We start from the raw sequence: 15,516 nt of genomic DNA, 5'->3' as shown, positions 1-15,516 counted from the left end.
CCCCCCCCCCCCCGATTATAGAATGACACAAGTCCTATTCACAATGGTACCCTAAATCTGAACTTGATCAGTGATCAAGGATTAATGAGATATCTAATCATTTGGTATAACTTTGAGATAACTTTTATACTAATTTATACAAAATGTGTCAAGAGATCATAGGATATGTGAATCAATGTTATTTAATAAACAAACAAAAAAACCGGAAACCTTAAGGTCAAAAGGGAGACGCAAGAAATACATATGTATATTATCTAAATTTTACTCAGGTCAGTCCAAGCTTTCAAGAAATTTTAGAGGGAACTTCAATAGGAATTTTCCCCCAAGCAAGTCATATAGGATCGTGTATAGCTCTGAATTGGGATTTTCAGAACATCCAGAACATTTTGAAACAGATCATACAAATAAAAAAAAATTTACGAGTAATTAAACAATTTTCTTGCACAAATTACAAGGGTCTGTGGTTCCTCTGTGGCACCTTAAAATATGTTTCCATAAAACTAAGGTTCCAATAATTTGTAAAAGTTTGCTCTTATTCATTAAACTAGGGTTAAATTTTGGCATCATATTTCAAAATAGACAATTTTTTTAGTTTGCAAATATTTTAAAATTCTAAAACCCTTAAATGCTATAAGTTATTGCTTACTTGCAAATGTTTAAAAGGTTCAATTGGCAAAATACTACTAGATTTTTGCGTAAGAGCGTGAATATATGGTTTGCACTGTGAAAAGAGTTATAAAAGGTAAAATAGGTCGGANCGTTAAAGCTTGTGGGGAGGGAAATAAATTTAAAGTACGACTTCTGATAGATGATTGAGAAGGAAGAGGGGGATAACCCATCAGGGATAAATATATGGATTTTAGATAAAAATGTTGAATTTTTTAGAAGCGGTGTTGCAGGCAAACAATCTTGTTTTTTTTTTTTTTAATCTTTAGCGCATAAACACCATGGCTTGTGTTTCCCCTGCACTGCACCAGGGGCGAATCCAGCTCTTTGAAAAGATGGGGGGGGGGTCAAACTCCCAATAAATTATTTTTTAAGGAATTAGCTTCGAGACTGAGAATATTAAGCACTCAAAATAGCAAATTAGTCTTAAAATATGTCATTATATTGCCAGCTTTTAGAAAAAAAACTTTTTCATCAATACTATCATTGAAGGGTGTGCAATTTTGGGAAATTTTTATGAAATCATTGTATAAAAGCAAAATTATATTCTTCTTGAAATTTTAAGGCACAAAATAAAAATGCATTTTTAACAAAAAATGGCTCGACCTCAGATAAGGTTTAAAGATAAAAATGTATAAAAATCACTAGTATAGGTGAAAATCCAATTTTTACAAGTATTTTGAAATGGGTATCAATAAATTCTGCATGAAATGATAACCGAAGTTCAAAAAACGATAAAAAAATTTCAAAAATATTAAAATTAAGCTATCTATAATAAAAAAGTTTAACTCCATTTAAATATTGTTAATACTTAAAAATGTGTTTACATACTTTAAATCGACCAATTTGCAATATTTTTATATTCTGTGATTTGATTTAAATTTGGGAAAACAACCCATTTTCAAAAGTACCCATAAAAAGAATATTTGTTAAGATTTAAATTTTCATTTTTAATAGGTTTTTTTATTTACATATTTATCATTTCAACCCATTTCAGGGAGTCATTTCTGAATTTTGTGAACATTTTATTTTTAAATCATGCCAATAAATTTTCTAGAACTACAATTTTGCTTTTGTAAAATTTCTGAAAAATGTCTAAAAATTTCACACCCCTTCTCCTATCGTTTTGATGTCGCTGTAATGAATTACTTTCTTTCTGGCGAGAACAACTTCAATCTACTTACATGTTTTAGTAGAACTGATGCCACAAGTACTCTTAATTGGTCTGAAAAAAAATAGAAATTGAATTTACATACAAAGAGTCTAAGGTAGAGATTGATGAATGGCGACGATTGCACTGCAGGGATCAGTCCATTTGAGTTCAGACACTTTCAACAATTTTTTTGGTTCATTAAGATATTGGCTTGACTTCAAGGCAAATTACAAAAAGTTAACAGGGCTTTATTAAAAAAGTATTTTTGGTGGTGGTTCAGGGGTAGATATCAACATAAAAAAGCTATTGAAAGAAATATACCTGGTTTTTTTTACAAATTCATCTATATTCTTTGTTAATGTATAAACAACTTTCTGTTAAAGTTAAATGTTAGAGAAATAATTTGTTATGTTATGTTTTTTTAAACCTACACAACGATTTTCATCAAACGGTTTTTTAAGGGTTTTTTAATATTCTTTTATATAATTTGGTGTCATAAAACATTTTAGTAATGAAAACTAATTTCTAATATCCATAACTTAAGTGATCCATTAGACATATTTCTTAGAAAATATTCTCATGTTCAAAGGACCTATATGCTTGGTAAAATCTTCTCGTGAAAAGTTAAGATATTAGCTTTCAAAGTTTAAAAATTTGTTATCATTTTGTATACTGCACTGCACAGAGGCCGTTCCTTCCATAAACTACATTGATCGACAACTTGACGTCTCCTATATTGGTTGTGAAATGTACAGAGAAATATTGTTTTGTTCAAACGCGTTCTTCCATGAGTTATCAGTGTCCGAGTATTGTCCGACCATAAACACATACATATGCGACCCCTATCGACGGAAAAAAGGGAAAGCTTATTACGAATTTGATTTGAACGCAGCAAACATATCTTAAACAAAGGAAACTATACTTTGATTTTATTTCAAATTCATAATGGATCTCAAAAACAACACTGCAATCAATTTATGAAATCAGATTATCAGAAGCTATACTTTGATTAGTGCTGCCACCTTTTCTCAAAGTAAATTATGGCCACAGTACGGCTAATGCACGGCTAATGATCCAGATACCGTATGGGGTGAGAAACTCTGTCCGTCCATGAATAACTCACGGGAGACATCTAGCGGCCAAATTATCGTCCTCCAAAGTACGTGAACTACACGTCCACTATCTGTAGAAGGAACGCCTTCAGTGCACAGTGTCAGCTTATATGCTGTTAGAACCAATCCATGGTTAGAACAATTCTCTACTAAAGCTATTCCCTAAGTCCAACCGAATTTAACTAGAAAAATATTTGTCCAATGGTAAGATTTTCAGAGTGAACTGGTTTGTTGTTCTTTCGCATATGTGTATGTATCAAAAATGTATTTCTTTACATTTTGAAGACACATGGCCTCAATTTCAATATTTTGTCCAGACAATCCAAAATCAGTGAATGTGAATAGTAATATCAAAATGTCCAATGTCTATATATTAAGAAGTAATTCATGAATTTAAAAAATCTAAGAATACTAATATGATGTCCCACATCATATTGGATCGTTAATTGCTCTAAATTGCGATTTTCGAGACGTTATGGATGGACTAAAGTGTTGCAATGATTATATCATGTTGGAATCTTCAAACCCATGAGAATGATGTCAAACTTTATTTAGGTAAAACTTAAATCTCTTCTGCCTCCGTAATGGCTAACCTTCGTGATATGAAAAAATAGCAAAATATTCGGCATACCTCTGCCTATAATTTTCCCCATGGAACCACCCGGAAAAATTCTATTGTTTTCACTAAAGTTAACAAAAAGATTGAAATTCTATAAACTTGAAATTATTTTTTAAAGACATTGAACTTGAAATCTTTAATTCAATTAAAACTTTTTTTTCGATTTACAAAAATTTGATATTTCATTTATGCCCTAACGTGGCTCGATTCTTTAAAATTAGTCTTATCTGGAAGGATTAGACACTTAAAATAATAATATTGAAAGGACGAGGATTTCGAGGTGGTTCGGAAGAGAAAATGAGGAGAATGTGGTTCGGACTAGAGATTGATGTGGTTGGCCTTCCTCCCCTCAATCAGAAAAATAAAAAATAATAAACTATTTTGAAAAACTTAAAAGGCTAATGTTAAAATTTTCGTGCAGAAAATGCTAGATTTTTGGAGTATTACATTCGTATTTTAGCGTTAAAGCTTGTTATTATTATTAACATTCAACCTACAGTCAAAGTATCATGTCCTGTAGGCTATGTTACGGTGAGCTCCAGGGTCGAGCTCCAGCCACTTACCCTTGTCTACATGGGTTTTAGCTTAGAGATAATCTACTATAATATGGGATGCTCTGAATGTCTTTCATTTTTGGTTAATATTCACCCCTTAAACACCACCATTAGGCTTATTTCCTTTAAAAATTCAGACATCGTTCTTTTCTTTTCACTGGCGTCAATATGAAAAAAGGTTACGATTGTGCTTTAATTGAATGACCTTTATGGAGAGGTCACAACTTCGTGACCTTGTTACTCCGGACCAACCCTTCACAAAGGGAAACAAACTTCAGATTATGTCATGACTTACATAGGTCTAATCAAGTATTAATAATAAGAGTAAGTGCCTATTAGAAGAGTGGCTGGTTTCAAATGGACTGACCCAAGGATTAAAGAATTTACAAACATGAACATTTACATAAACACATTTGATGCGTGGAAAATAGCATGTTCGCTTTACAAACGTATAATAACATTTTAATATCAAATAATATCCTGTGGAAAATTTTGACTAGACAGATGATTTTAAGATCTGGATCTTCCAGAGTACTTCCGGCCATACTTTGATTTTGTCGAGTAGTCATATTTATTTCTTTGGTCAAAGCTTCGTGAACGAGATCTCCTTGAAGAAGCTCTTTTTGATGAACTCCAACTGGAGCTGGGGCTTCTTCTTGTTCTCAACCGTGACCTGGATCTTGAATGTGACCTTGATCTTGATCGCGAACGTGATCTAAGCCTTTCCTTTGATCTTGGTTGAGAATATTGATCTGGGTTCATCCACACTCTTGAATCATTTTGCGAGTTAAGGGTTGTGTTTGAATGTACTAATGGTGAGCTATTTATTAGTATCTGAGAAGAAGACGGTTGGCGGTCCTGATACTGAGATAAGGATGAGGTTAACCCCTGTTGCCTGAGAGGGAACTCAGAGTTAGGACCAGGAGAAAATCTATCACAGGGTTCGTTTACTGCCTTGTAGGACCAGGGATATCCGCCGTCGTAGGGCGGAGGCACTCTTGGCTCTGGATTAAGAGGTGGAGTATTATTGTAGAAGTTGATTGGCGGGGGCGGAAGAGAAGTATTAAATGCAAAATGAGGATATCCATTATCCGCCTTGAACTGGATGCTAGAGACTGGCAGCCCTGCTGAGCTGAGTTGTGAGTTAGACGGAGGAGAAGAGAAGTTCGTATATTTCGTCGCAGGTTCCGGGGTCACAGTTCTTCCTGCATTTTGGGCTAAACCTTCCTAAACATTAAGACACCATTTGTAATTTTCCATTTATAAATTAAGGAGGAGTAACTAAATGAAATCATACAAAAAGTTTGCGGATTTGCCAACAGCAAAAGGTCAGTCAAACCACACTTCCAAGAAATGCCGAAGTTTAAAGAGAAATTCTAATAAGTACATCCCCCCCCACTTCCTCTTATTTTAAATGATCTTATAGTAGCAACATTTTGTAAGGAGGAAATGAACGATTTTTCGGGAGGAAATAACATCAAAAGCAAGACAGGGTACTAATTTTAAGTTCCATATTTCATTTATTGCTTTTAAGCTTCAAAGACCATTTTGTCAGCAGTTTTACTAGTGAAAACCACCTTCTTAATGTTTTTCAATATACACTCCTTTTCTGTCATATTTTTTTATATGATACTTTCCCAATGAACCCAAAGACATTTTCTCATTTGTAAGTGACACCTTTGTAGGTAACTACTGGCTGCCCTCTAAAAGTAACTTTTCAAACTATGAAACCGAGCTAGCCTAAGACCCAAACTATAATTTTACATAACCTTACCTAACCATAGAAATAGTCAAAATTGACGACTGAAAAAAGCGGGTTCGAAATAATGATCTACGAAAATGCATAAATACATTGAATGCCATTCAGGAAATACAGTTATTCATAAAGTTGGGACCATAAACACCAAATTATTCAACTCCACTTTTACAGAACTGACCTTCAGTTTTTTCCGCAGAGCGTTCTGAATTTTATTGGAGAGAAAACTTTTCTGATCAATTGGAGGAACTGGAACTTTACGAGGCAAGACTTCTTTCACGTTCTCCCCTTTTGGTATCTCCATTTGTGTCATTTTTCCTTTCCTTTCCAAGTCAGAGGAAGGCAGAGTTCTCCAATCCAAGAATTTTACCTCCAATCTACACAGAACAATAATTTAAATTAAATATAATAAATCAAACAAAATTTTAACTAAAATCAAAATTACAGTACACACTACAATAAACCAATGGTTAGGATCTAGATGAGAACTTTTTGCTCCTTTGTTCCGGATTTAAGAAGGAGGGGCGGACGTTTGATATCCGGAGTAGTATCCGGGTGGCAGGGTTCCAAAGTATCCGGATCAACATCAATGGACCCTAAGCACTGTATTGGAATATTTACCCACCTACTTCCATTAAGCTCTGTGTTGTTTAGGGTCTGAACAGACAGCTTGGAATCAGACTCGTGTTCGTAGAGTAAATACATGCTAGAAAAATCCTTGAAAAAAAAGAACAAGTTAAGTCTGAATGATAACAGTATTATGTTCACTAATTAAGAATATCAAACATTTGCAAAAAACTGTTCAGGAATTACATGCTTAAAAGAATCTTTAAGTAAATTATAGTTATATTTATGGTGTCAAGATTGCAAAAATGTGAAAAAGTCACATTTTCTGCGAAAAACCGCGTGCGTGCGCGCACTTACGCTTGGATTTTTATGAAAATGAATTTTTGAATTCACATGCAAAAAATCAGAGTTCTACGACAATTTTAAGTTTTCCGGAGAGTAATACGCTTTGTGCCCCCCCCCCCTTTAATTGACTTAATTAGGGTTTGGGTGGAATAATGAAACTCAGTGAATTTATTAGGTTCTACTTTCTTATGTACGCAACAGATAGAAGTAAAATGAGATACCAAAAAAATTGAAAAAATATTGTCGAAGCTCAGGGGGGAAAAATGGAGAAAAAGACTTAAAATTAGCCAGAATTCAATTCGGGTTCAGCATATCCCTCCTTTAAATTTTTGCGAACACTCACTGATTTATTTACCAAAAAATAAGAAAACATACTTTCGAAGCTCAGGAAGAAAAACGAAGAAAGAGGCTGAAAATTCAGTTTTTTGTCCAAAAAATGTCGAAATTCAGAAAGACAAATGATTTTCAAAGAGAGGGAAGTAAAAGGAGAAATCAATCCAGTGTTTAGATTTTACCATAGTTCTTATGTCAACTTTGTTTAATGAAAAAATCTATATGATCACCTGACTAGTTTTGATAACATTGATCGGCCCAAACGAAAATTTAGGAATCAAAGTGTCTGGGTCCAAACTTTCTCCATCTTAAAAATTTCATTTTATTTCTTCAAATCTGGAGAACTAAGTATTTTGAGGGCTTACCGTATATTTGAACGTGAACTAAGTTTCCGGGATTCTGTGATATTTCTTGGTTTCTTTCCCGCTTTCTCTCCTCATCAGAGAGTTTTATAGTTACAAAGAGTTTACTCCACTGAAGAGTTTTAGCCCCAGGAACTCTCCAACAGGTCCAGATATTGTGCATTACATTAATTGCTCTAAATATGAGACATGATTTTCGAAAATTTCCGAAAATAAATGTTTTACTTAATAAATAAAATAAAATCATCAAACCAAACCAAACCAAACCAAATCAACCGGACGGTTTCCTCCCTTTTTAATTTTATCTTGAAAATTATCACTAATTCAGCGTTGGAAACTTTGAAGGGACTAAACTGCGATGCAAAGATGGCAATGTCTGATTCACAAAAGTATCCTTAAAACCTTTATATGATCAAAAATGTTGAAGATATTGTTATGCTCCATGCATGTGTGTAAGTGTTTTATTAAAAAAAAATCCGTTATGTTTTCCTTCAGTAGAGAAAACACAGTTGACCGTATGAATGCACGTCACCTAAAAGTTTCAAGGGTACCTTTGTGAGTCGGGCATTGTCATCTTTGCATAGAGGGTACTTTGACTTGCATTCTGATCCAAATAGATTATCAAGTACAATAGGTGGCAACAAAGAAATGAACCAATTATACCCCCACCCCAACTCTATATTCACACATCTACACAGTTTGTTTTTAATCTTTGTGAAGAAACAATCTCAAGGAATAATAATTGTCTTAAAACATTTTTTTAGAAAGTGAATATTAGCAAATTATCTTTTTTCCATCTCATAATCTGAGTTCTTTTCCCTTATGTCCATTTGACAGCCCAAATTTTTATTTTGAATAATCTTTTTGTTTGTTTATCTTCTTGTGATTTTTACATTTTTTTTTTTTTTTTATCGATTTTGATGATTATTATATCGTTAGAACTGACGAGGGTCAACCCAGACCGAAATATATTTTCAATAAATGTGGAACTAACATCTACTTTTTTACTCTACAGAGGTTTGGTCCATCACCATCACTGAATTTTAAATCCAATTATACATAACGTCACAAGTGTCAAATATAAATAGGAAAACGAAATTTTCTCACATTAGTTGACATGTTTTCCAAGATTAAATAAAAAAGTGTAAAAACAGAAACTAAAGAACACATAAAATTGCACTTATTTAACTGTAAAAAAAGCACTTTATTCTACAATTATCACTATTATTGATAATTTTGTCGGACACAAAAACTGGATTGACACTTGTGACGACAGAATACAGCTGTACTGAGAGTGTACAAATTCTACGTACCCATCTATTGCATTAGAATCTATTTGGTCTGATCAAACAAACTTTTTTTATAGAGTACTTGCACACTTTGCAAGAAAAGGGATAGCTTGTCAACTTTTTATTTATTCAGTTAACTTACCTCTGTGCATTTTTTTGCTCATCAAACTGAACAAAACCGAATCCTTTGGAAACTCCGCGATTATCCAGAGCCACCTTAAAAAAAAGGCTAAGGTGTAAAACTTTATGAAAGAAGATACACTCTGGAAAAAATCCAGCTAAAAGTGTTTTTTTTGGTTTAAAAAAAGAAGAATTTTTCTATTTTTAAGCCTAATCTTTACTCTTTTAATAATAATACATTCTTCAAGAAATGAGGTCTACCATCATTGTTCTTGATTATTAGGTAGTTGTTTACATACCTTGGCAGAAAGTATTTTCCCAAAGACTCTGAAAGTGTCGTATAGTCGTTTCTGATCTACTTCTTCGATTCCCAGGTTCTTTACAAAGAGATTGCTCCGACTCTTGTCATAACTAAAAATATGTCAAGACAGTTAAGTTAGAGGTTTGAAGTCTCTAGGAAGAGATAGGAATGTTTGAAGGTTTCGGGGAGAAACAAAAAATGAATATCAACTTGCAACTTTTATTCGCATTTTTTATAATTTTTCATTTTTTTTTTATCCTCAATTCAACTGAACTAATTCTTAATTTTAAGCATTTTTTTTTTTGGAACGGAATGAGGAATCAAGAAAATATGGACGTTTCAGGAAATTTTTGGAAAAGCATTTTAAAAAGGGGCAGAAGATGCTATGTTATGCTGAAAAATAAGTACAGGGATTGCTTTGAAATCAAGATGAAAAACATATATTTACCTAATAGCGTCTTTACTCTGCCAAACTATTCTTATAGGTTTGTTTTTTAATACCTCGTTATTCACCCTATACATAAAAAAGAAAAGAAAAAAATATATTAAAAATATTGACATTTTTTCTTACCTTGAAAGTACACGAAGTGCAGTGTCGTGGTTTTCAAACTGTGCGTACGCATAACCAAGAAACATCCTGGTTTTGGGATGTCGACACATTTTCAATTTAAAATCACAGGGGCTAACCCCACACAGGCTTTGGATGATGGAATATACGTCCGAATCAGAGACGGTTAGAGCAAGATCTCCCAGGTAGAGATTTACGTTATCCTCGTTACCCTCGTCCAGCTTCACCGAGTAGTTCATGTGGAAGAACTCCTCAAGAATACTGAAATCTTTCCGGTTAACGTCCAGGTTGTCGCGCTCGTTTGTATTGAGAAGAGCATGAGAAAGCGCGCGTGCTTTCTGCACGCTATTGCCGAGCAGGCAAATGAGTTGAGGATATCTTGTACTAATGAGCTCATCGAGACAAGAAGGAACCTAGACACAAACATTTACAACTATTAATGCAGATATTTTTCATTTCAGACTGAAAAAATGACAGTGAAAATAAAAAACATTTCTGGTAAAAAAGATTTACAAAACAGAAAGCATTGAACATGATCCAGGTTTAATACAGTCAGGCATCGTTAATCGTTACTATCCGTTTCATAAATTATTTTTAGGCTTTTAGGGCACTCCACAAAAATCTGGTAAATTAACATATTCAAAAATGTATTCTCTAAAACTTTGCTTCTATTCCTTGATACCATTATGACTCTGGCAGAAATTATCGCCTGAAATCGTTTGTTAAAGGGCGACTATTTTGCTTCGTTTAAGGAGTTTAAGCCTAAACTCCTTCTGCAAGAATCAACGCTCAACAGTTTGCAATTTTTCATTCAACAAAAAACTCATAAAATAAAATGTTGACTTGGCAGATTCTTGGGAAGCCTCCAAAAACGCACAAAAACCTAGAATATATAAAACAGGATAATAACGATGTATTGTTATTGGATTGGGTTGGTAGAATTGATAAAAATCTGATAGATAACAGTTCTTTAAAGTTAAAAAAAACACAAGTCGGCTATTTATATTAGTTCGTTTTTAAAAACGATAATTTTTTCATTCCTCTGAACGATCCATCACGTTCGTCCATGTTCGTTTTCTTTCTTTTTTTTACGAAAAAATTTCGTTTCGTTCTCAAAAAGTTCGTTCGTTAAAAAAACTTCGTTAATAAAAAACGTTACCCATCTCAATAGCGCTGAGAAGGGTACGGGGGGGGGTAGAGGTATGATGAATTGATCTACCTTTGGCAGAGCCAGAACCTGAAGGAGTGTAATGAAATCATTACAGACTGTCATGAACTGCTGGGTCAAGTTGTACTCGGAGATCTTGTTGAGTAGGAGCTTAATGTCCTGCTCCGAGAAAGAGACCAGGGTCACGTTGTGCAGACTAATCATCACAAATATTATTTAAACCTGTTCTTTTTACTTTCGTTTCATCATTCTAATCATATGGATTCATTTTAGGAAATAAACTTATAAAATATAGGTTGGTTCCAAGGGACATTAAAAATAACGAACCCATAAATTTAAATAAATTAAAATTAAAATACCTTAAAAGTTTAAGAAATTTGTTTTGCCTGAATTTGATCGGAACGAGGAACTGAAGAAATTTTAGCAGTGCCTCCTCCTCTTCAAGACATCTAACACAATTATTTCCCCAGTCTCTGTCGGGATAACAATAGTTGTGTACGAGATATGTTGGCTAAGATCTAAAGAGCTATTAACCTCCGGCCTAATCAACTTTGTAAGTGCATTTTTAAATCACATTAATATGTCATGAAATATTCACATTACACACCTGGAGCAAATTTTATTGGCTAACTTTACATGTTCATTATTTTACGATTTATTTAATAGTCATAATATAAATGATCTAACCGTGACTGATTTTGTGTTTTTCAGTTTCACGGCTTAGAGCTCTAGTTCCTGTATCTATAGACTAAATAAATAAGATTAAGCAAGACTCTAGTGTATAAACGAGGTGCGCTGGTGAAAGATGTATGCCCATCTTAATGTTAATAGTTTGAATACCTGTGGATCTAAGGTATCGGTATTCTTGGTTCTATCCTAGACCTTGAAAATGGCACAACGAAGTACTAAGTATCAATAATGTTGACAATTGTTTATACAAGTCAATCAACTCTTGAAAACAAGATATACAGGGGAAATATGAACACAAATTTAAAGAATATATGAACTAAGGTTGGAACTATTAAGTGGAGTATCCTTAATCATGAAAACTTTATCTTGATATCCGATATAGGCACTTTTAACTTCAAGAATAAATAATTTTAATTAACCCTCCAGGGTATGACCATCGCAGAATATCAAGAGAAGTCAAATTATTTTCTAGGCCTGCTTGAGATGTTAGATCCCCAAGATTCTCAGCAGAAAATGTCCGAATTTTTACATATTTAATTTTTACAGAATGGATCCTTAGGATTGGTTAAAAAAAACTGTTGTTAGTTACATTTAAGACATAAAACAACGCCTATTTCGCAAACGGATAAAACACCAAAATTATACATCTAAATAACAAAATATTTTTAACAACCCACAACCGACGAATCAAATATTTGTTATCAGCACAAACCAAGTCAGCGTGACCAAATTAAATCAAACCACAAAAGGTAGGGATGTCATTGGACTCTAGTACTTGAAAGTACGATGAAAAATCCCCTAAACTCCCAAATCCATTTTTTTTTTATTTCCGAAAAAATAACCACTAAATCTTTTATAATATTAGGCTGTAACATATAAAAGCCAATTTTTCTAGAAAAAAATACAGTTAAAAAGATTTTCTTCACTTATAACAATTTATGATCTGAAAGTTCAAAATACCTTAACTAAAAATTGAACCAAATGAATTAAATTTAATTTTTAATAGAAATTTTCAGACATTTTTTAATCAATTCGAATAACATCTAAGAAAAATTAGCATTTTTAAGAAACTTGAAAGAAACCCGAATCCCTTTTATAATCCCCAGATCTGAACTTTTTGGGAATAAATCACGAACACGCCGTTATCAAGTTCTAGAGTAAAATTGATTTACCACATCATAGTATCACAAAATATCGTCATTTAACAATTTATTGTCCACACAAACCTTCTCTTCTTAAATACAACTGCTCTGTGTCCTCAATATATTTCGCTTCCTTCTCGGTCAACTCATAGAAATCTTCCTCGTACATTTTATAGCTTTTATTTCATCTGAAACAGAGTATTTCAGTATTAGTTCATTTATATATAGATTTATTTTTATACTTCTACAATTTTGCGCATTAATATTTGATAGCTTTATCAAGAATCAGTTGATTTACTTAGCCTTATAAAGCTGTAAATAGAAAACAATTATTCGTATTTCAAATTCTTATTAATCCCAAATTCATAAAACTTTAATGCATTATTTACAAGAATTGCTAAAGCTGGGTAAAGGTTAATTACAACACTTCAAACAATGAATGAAAAGTTTATAAAACGATAATAACAGATTCTCTCATTTCAATGGGGATTATTAATTTTAGTTTAGTTTAGAAGAAAAGAAAGGGAAAATGATAACAAAAACCTCAAAATAATAAATGTATATAATTTAAAATTTGATAATAACAAAAACCTAAAAATAAAAAATGAATATAATTAAAATTTTGATTTATGCATGAATGGCACTAATTTTTATTGTAAAAATCGAAACAAATGCATAAAGTTACAATCAGAAAATCATTAAAATTCAAATAACTAATCAAAAAAGCATTTAAATATATTATGTATGACGGTTTATTTCCCCGTCAACGTTTTAACCTTTGACATACAAGATGGACAAGTTTCCCTGATACAGCGCTTTAAAGGGAGTGACCGGCAATGTGTGGTAGTTGAACTAAGAATGTAGTATTGTGGAGAAATTTTGTAGGATTCATTTGAGACGTATAAAACGTTTTAATAATGTATAAATACTGAGTTTGAGTGCAAAGTCGACGTTCAAAATCATCCATTATCAGTTCAACCACCATACATTGCCGGTCACTTCCTTTAAAGTCAAATTTAATAATCTGTCCATTTAATAGAGTTTAGTCCCTGAAGCTTAGTGCATTTGCCAACAGGTTAGACATTTATAATTTTTTTTCATTGAATTCGCATTTACCTGATTAATTTACCATTAAAGTCTTGATAAACTGTGGTAACTTGATTCATCGCCTGAAATTAGGGAAAAATGTAAAGAAAACTTAAAAACTTAGTATTTAATCAATAATCAAGCTTTAAATATTAGTAAAATAATTTGAAAACTAAAGACCGAAAAGTTGAAGCAAAATTGTTAATTAGATTTCTTTCAACAATTTTGCTGTTGTAAATTTGAAAAATGGGTCTGTACAATCAAAACCTGTAATTAGCTACCAAACTCAACATATTTTCAGTAGTTCTATAGTTTCAAATCAAGACTGAAAATTCTTTACTTAAATTCTGACTGAAAGCAAATTTAACAATCCTAACTCAATCCCAATTTGGTTCATCCGAAAATAAGTTTTAATTATAAAAACAAAAAATTGATACGGTTCCAGTTCGTCCCTCTATGAAAAAAATACACAAACGTAGGTCCTTGGTTGCTTAAAAGCAAAGCGTATAAATTTGTGAGGATTTTCTACTATGATGTCAAATCTGACCTGAAATTCTCTGAACTCCTGAGTACACTGACGAGGACGTATTGGAGTAAAGAAAGAACATTTTCCCTGGCTTCCACGTCTAACAAAACCTTCCGCCTTACTAATCTTTACGCCAGACTTAACCTGAGCGTCACAAAATAATACGTTTTGATATATTAAAATGTTGATGCGTAGATATAAAGACCTTGATCAGGGTGTTGTAAAAAGCATGTAAAAAAAACGTTTCAGCTAGATTTAATTAGTTCAAGCGTAGATATAAAGACCTTGATCAGTGTGTTGCAAAAATCATGTAAAACGTTTCAGCTAGATTTAATTAGTTTAAGCGTAGATATAAAGACCTTGATCAGTGTGCTGTAAAAATCATGTAAAAACGTTTCAACAAGATTTAATTAGTTCAAGCGTAGATATAAAGACCTTGATTAGGGTGTTGTAAAAAGCATCCAAAAAAATTTTTCAGCAAGATTTAATTTGTTCAAACGTAGATATTAAGACCTTGATCATCGTGATGTAAAAAGCAAGTAAAAAACGTTTAGCTGCAATAAAAAAGTTGACGCGATAACAAATTATTTATGCATACTGCGTAGACCATCCCAATCCCTAGTGTGTTGGAAAAAAAAAATCTTGCATGGTTCTGATTTTCAAACTTATTATCACATCTTTTAGCACTACGACATTTCAATCAGAGCCATTTCTGCAATAATCTAATTTTTAATTGCATGTCACTTTTGCAGTATGACATTTGAAGTAAAAAAAAAGCCTGTGAGGGAGAATGTTTTCCTTAAAATATTGACCCTAGAGCCGGCATTCAATGAAAATTTAGTATTTTGGGTTTCCTGTTTTTGCATATCTATATAATTCCCCTCCGGGAAAAATGCTCCAATGCCTTTGATCCGCCCAGAGACCTGGTCCGTGTCTAGGTGAAGGAAGACCAGGGGGCGGGGAAGTATATCTCCTTCTAAACAAGGTTGGTTGCAACGAATGTAAGATCTGGAGATCTTTATATGACTATTGTTCAGGTTGATTCACGAAGCATGAGACTCTGCAAGTGTTCCTCCAGAAGCATTCAAAGATCTAATACTCAATCTACAAATATTTATTCTACATTTATGAGTTTTATCCTGAGTATTACTTACCTATT

At 32.8% G+C, this 15,516-nt stretch overlaps 1 protein-coding gene across 1 annotated transcript; it reads right to left on the bottom strand.

The window, feature by feature from the left end:
* Positions 1-4,521: 4,521 nt before the first annotated feature.
* LOC111698193 (polyadenylate-binding protein 1-A) lies at positions 4,522-15,361 on the bottom strand. Its single transcript, XM_023468456.1, has 14 exons — positions 15,212-15,361; positions 14,379-14,501; positions 13,862-13,914; positions 11,300-11,362; positions 10,965-11,109; positions 9,749-10,158; positions 9,626-9,691; positions 9,176-9,287; positions 8,899-8,972; positions 7,471-7,643; positions 7,336-7,412; positions 6,486-6,577; positions 6,042-6,237; positions 4,522-5,331 (listed from the first exon to the last, which is right to left on the bottom strand). The coding sequence occupies exons 1-14, from the start codon at positions 15,221-15,223 to the stop codon at positions 4,615-4,617; spliced, it is 2,313 nt and encodes a 770-aa protein (XP_023324224.1). The 5' UTR covers positions 15,224-15,361; the 3' UTR covers positions 4,522-4,614.
* Positions 15,362-15,516: the final 155 nt, after the last annotated feature.

Source organism: Eurytemora carolleeae, unplaced genomic scaffold (genome assembly GCF_000591075.1).
Source record: "Eurytemora carolleeae unplaced genomic scaffold, Eaff_2.0 scaffold21, whole genome shotgun sequence".
Taxonomy (NCBI): Eukaryota; Metazoa; Arthropoda; class Copepoda; order Calanoida; family Temoridae; genus Eurytemora; species Eurytemora carolleeae.
Note: the sequence above shows the minus strand (reverse complement) of the source record. Positions and strands in the feature narration are given on the sequence as shown.

Coding starts and splice junctions, on each gene's coding strand:
- LOC111698193 (XM_023468456.1), bottom strand. Junction 9,288..9,625: donor CAGAGTAAAGACGCTATTAG/GTAAATATATGT, acceptor ACATATTTTTAG/TTATGACAAGAGTCGGAGCA. Junction 5,332..6,041: donor CTCTGCGGAAAAAACTGAAG/GTCAGTTCTGTA, acceptor CTTAATGTTTAG/GAAGGTTTAGCCCAAAATGC.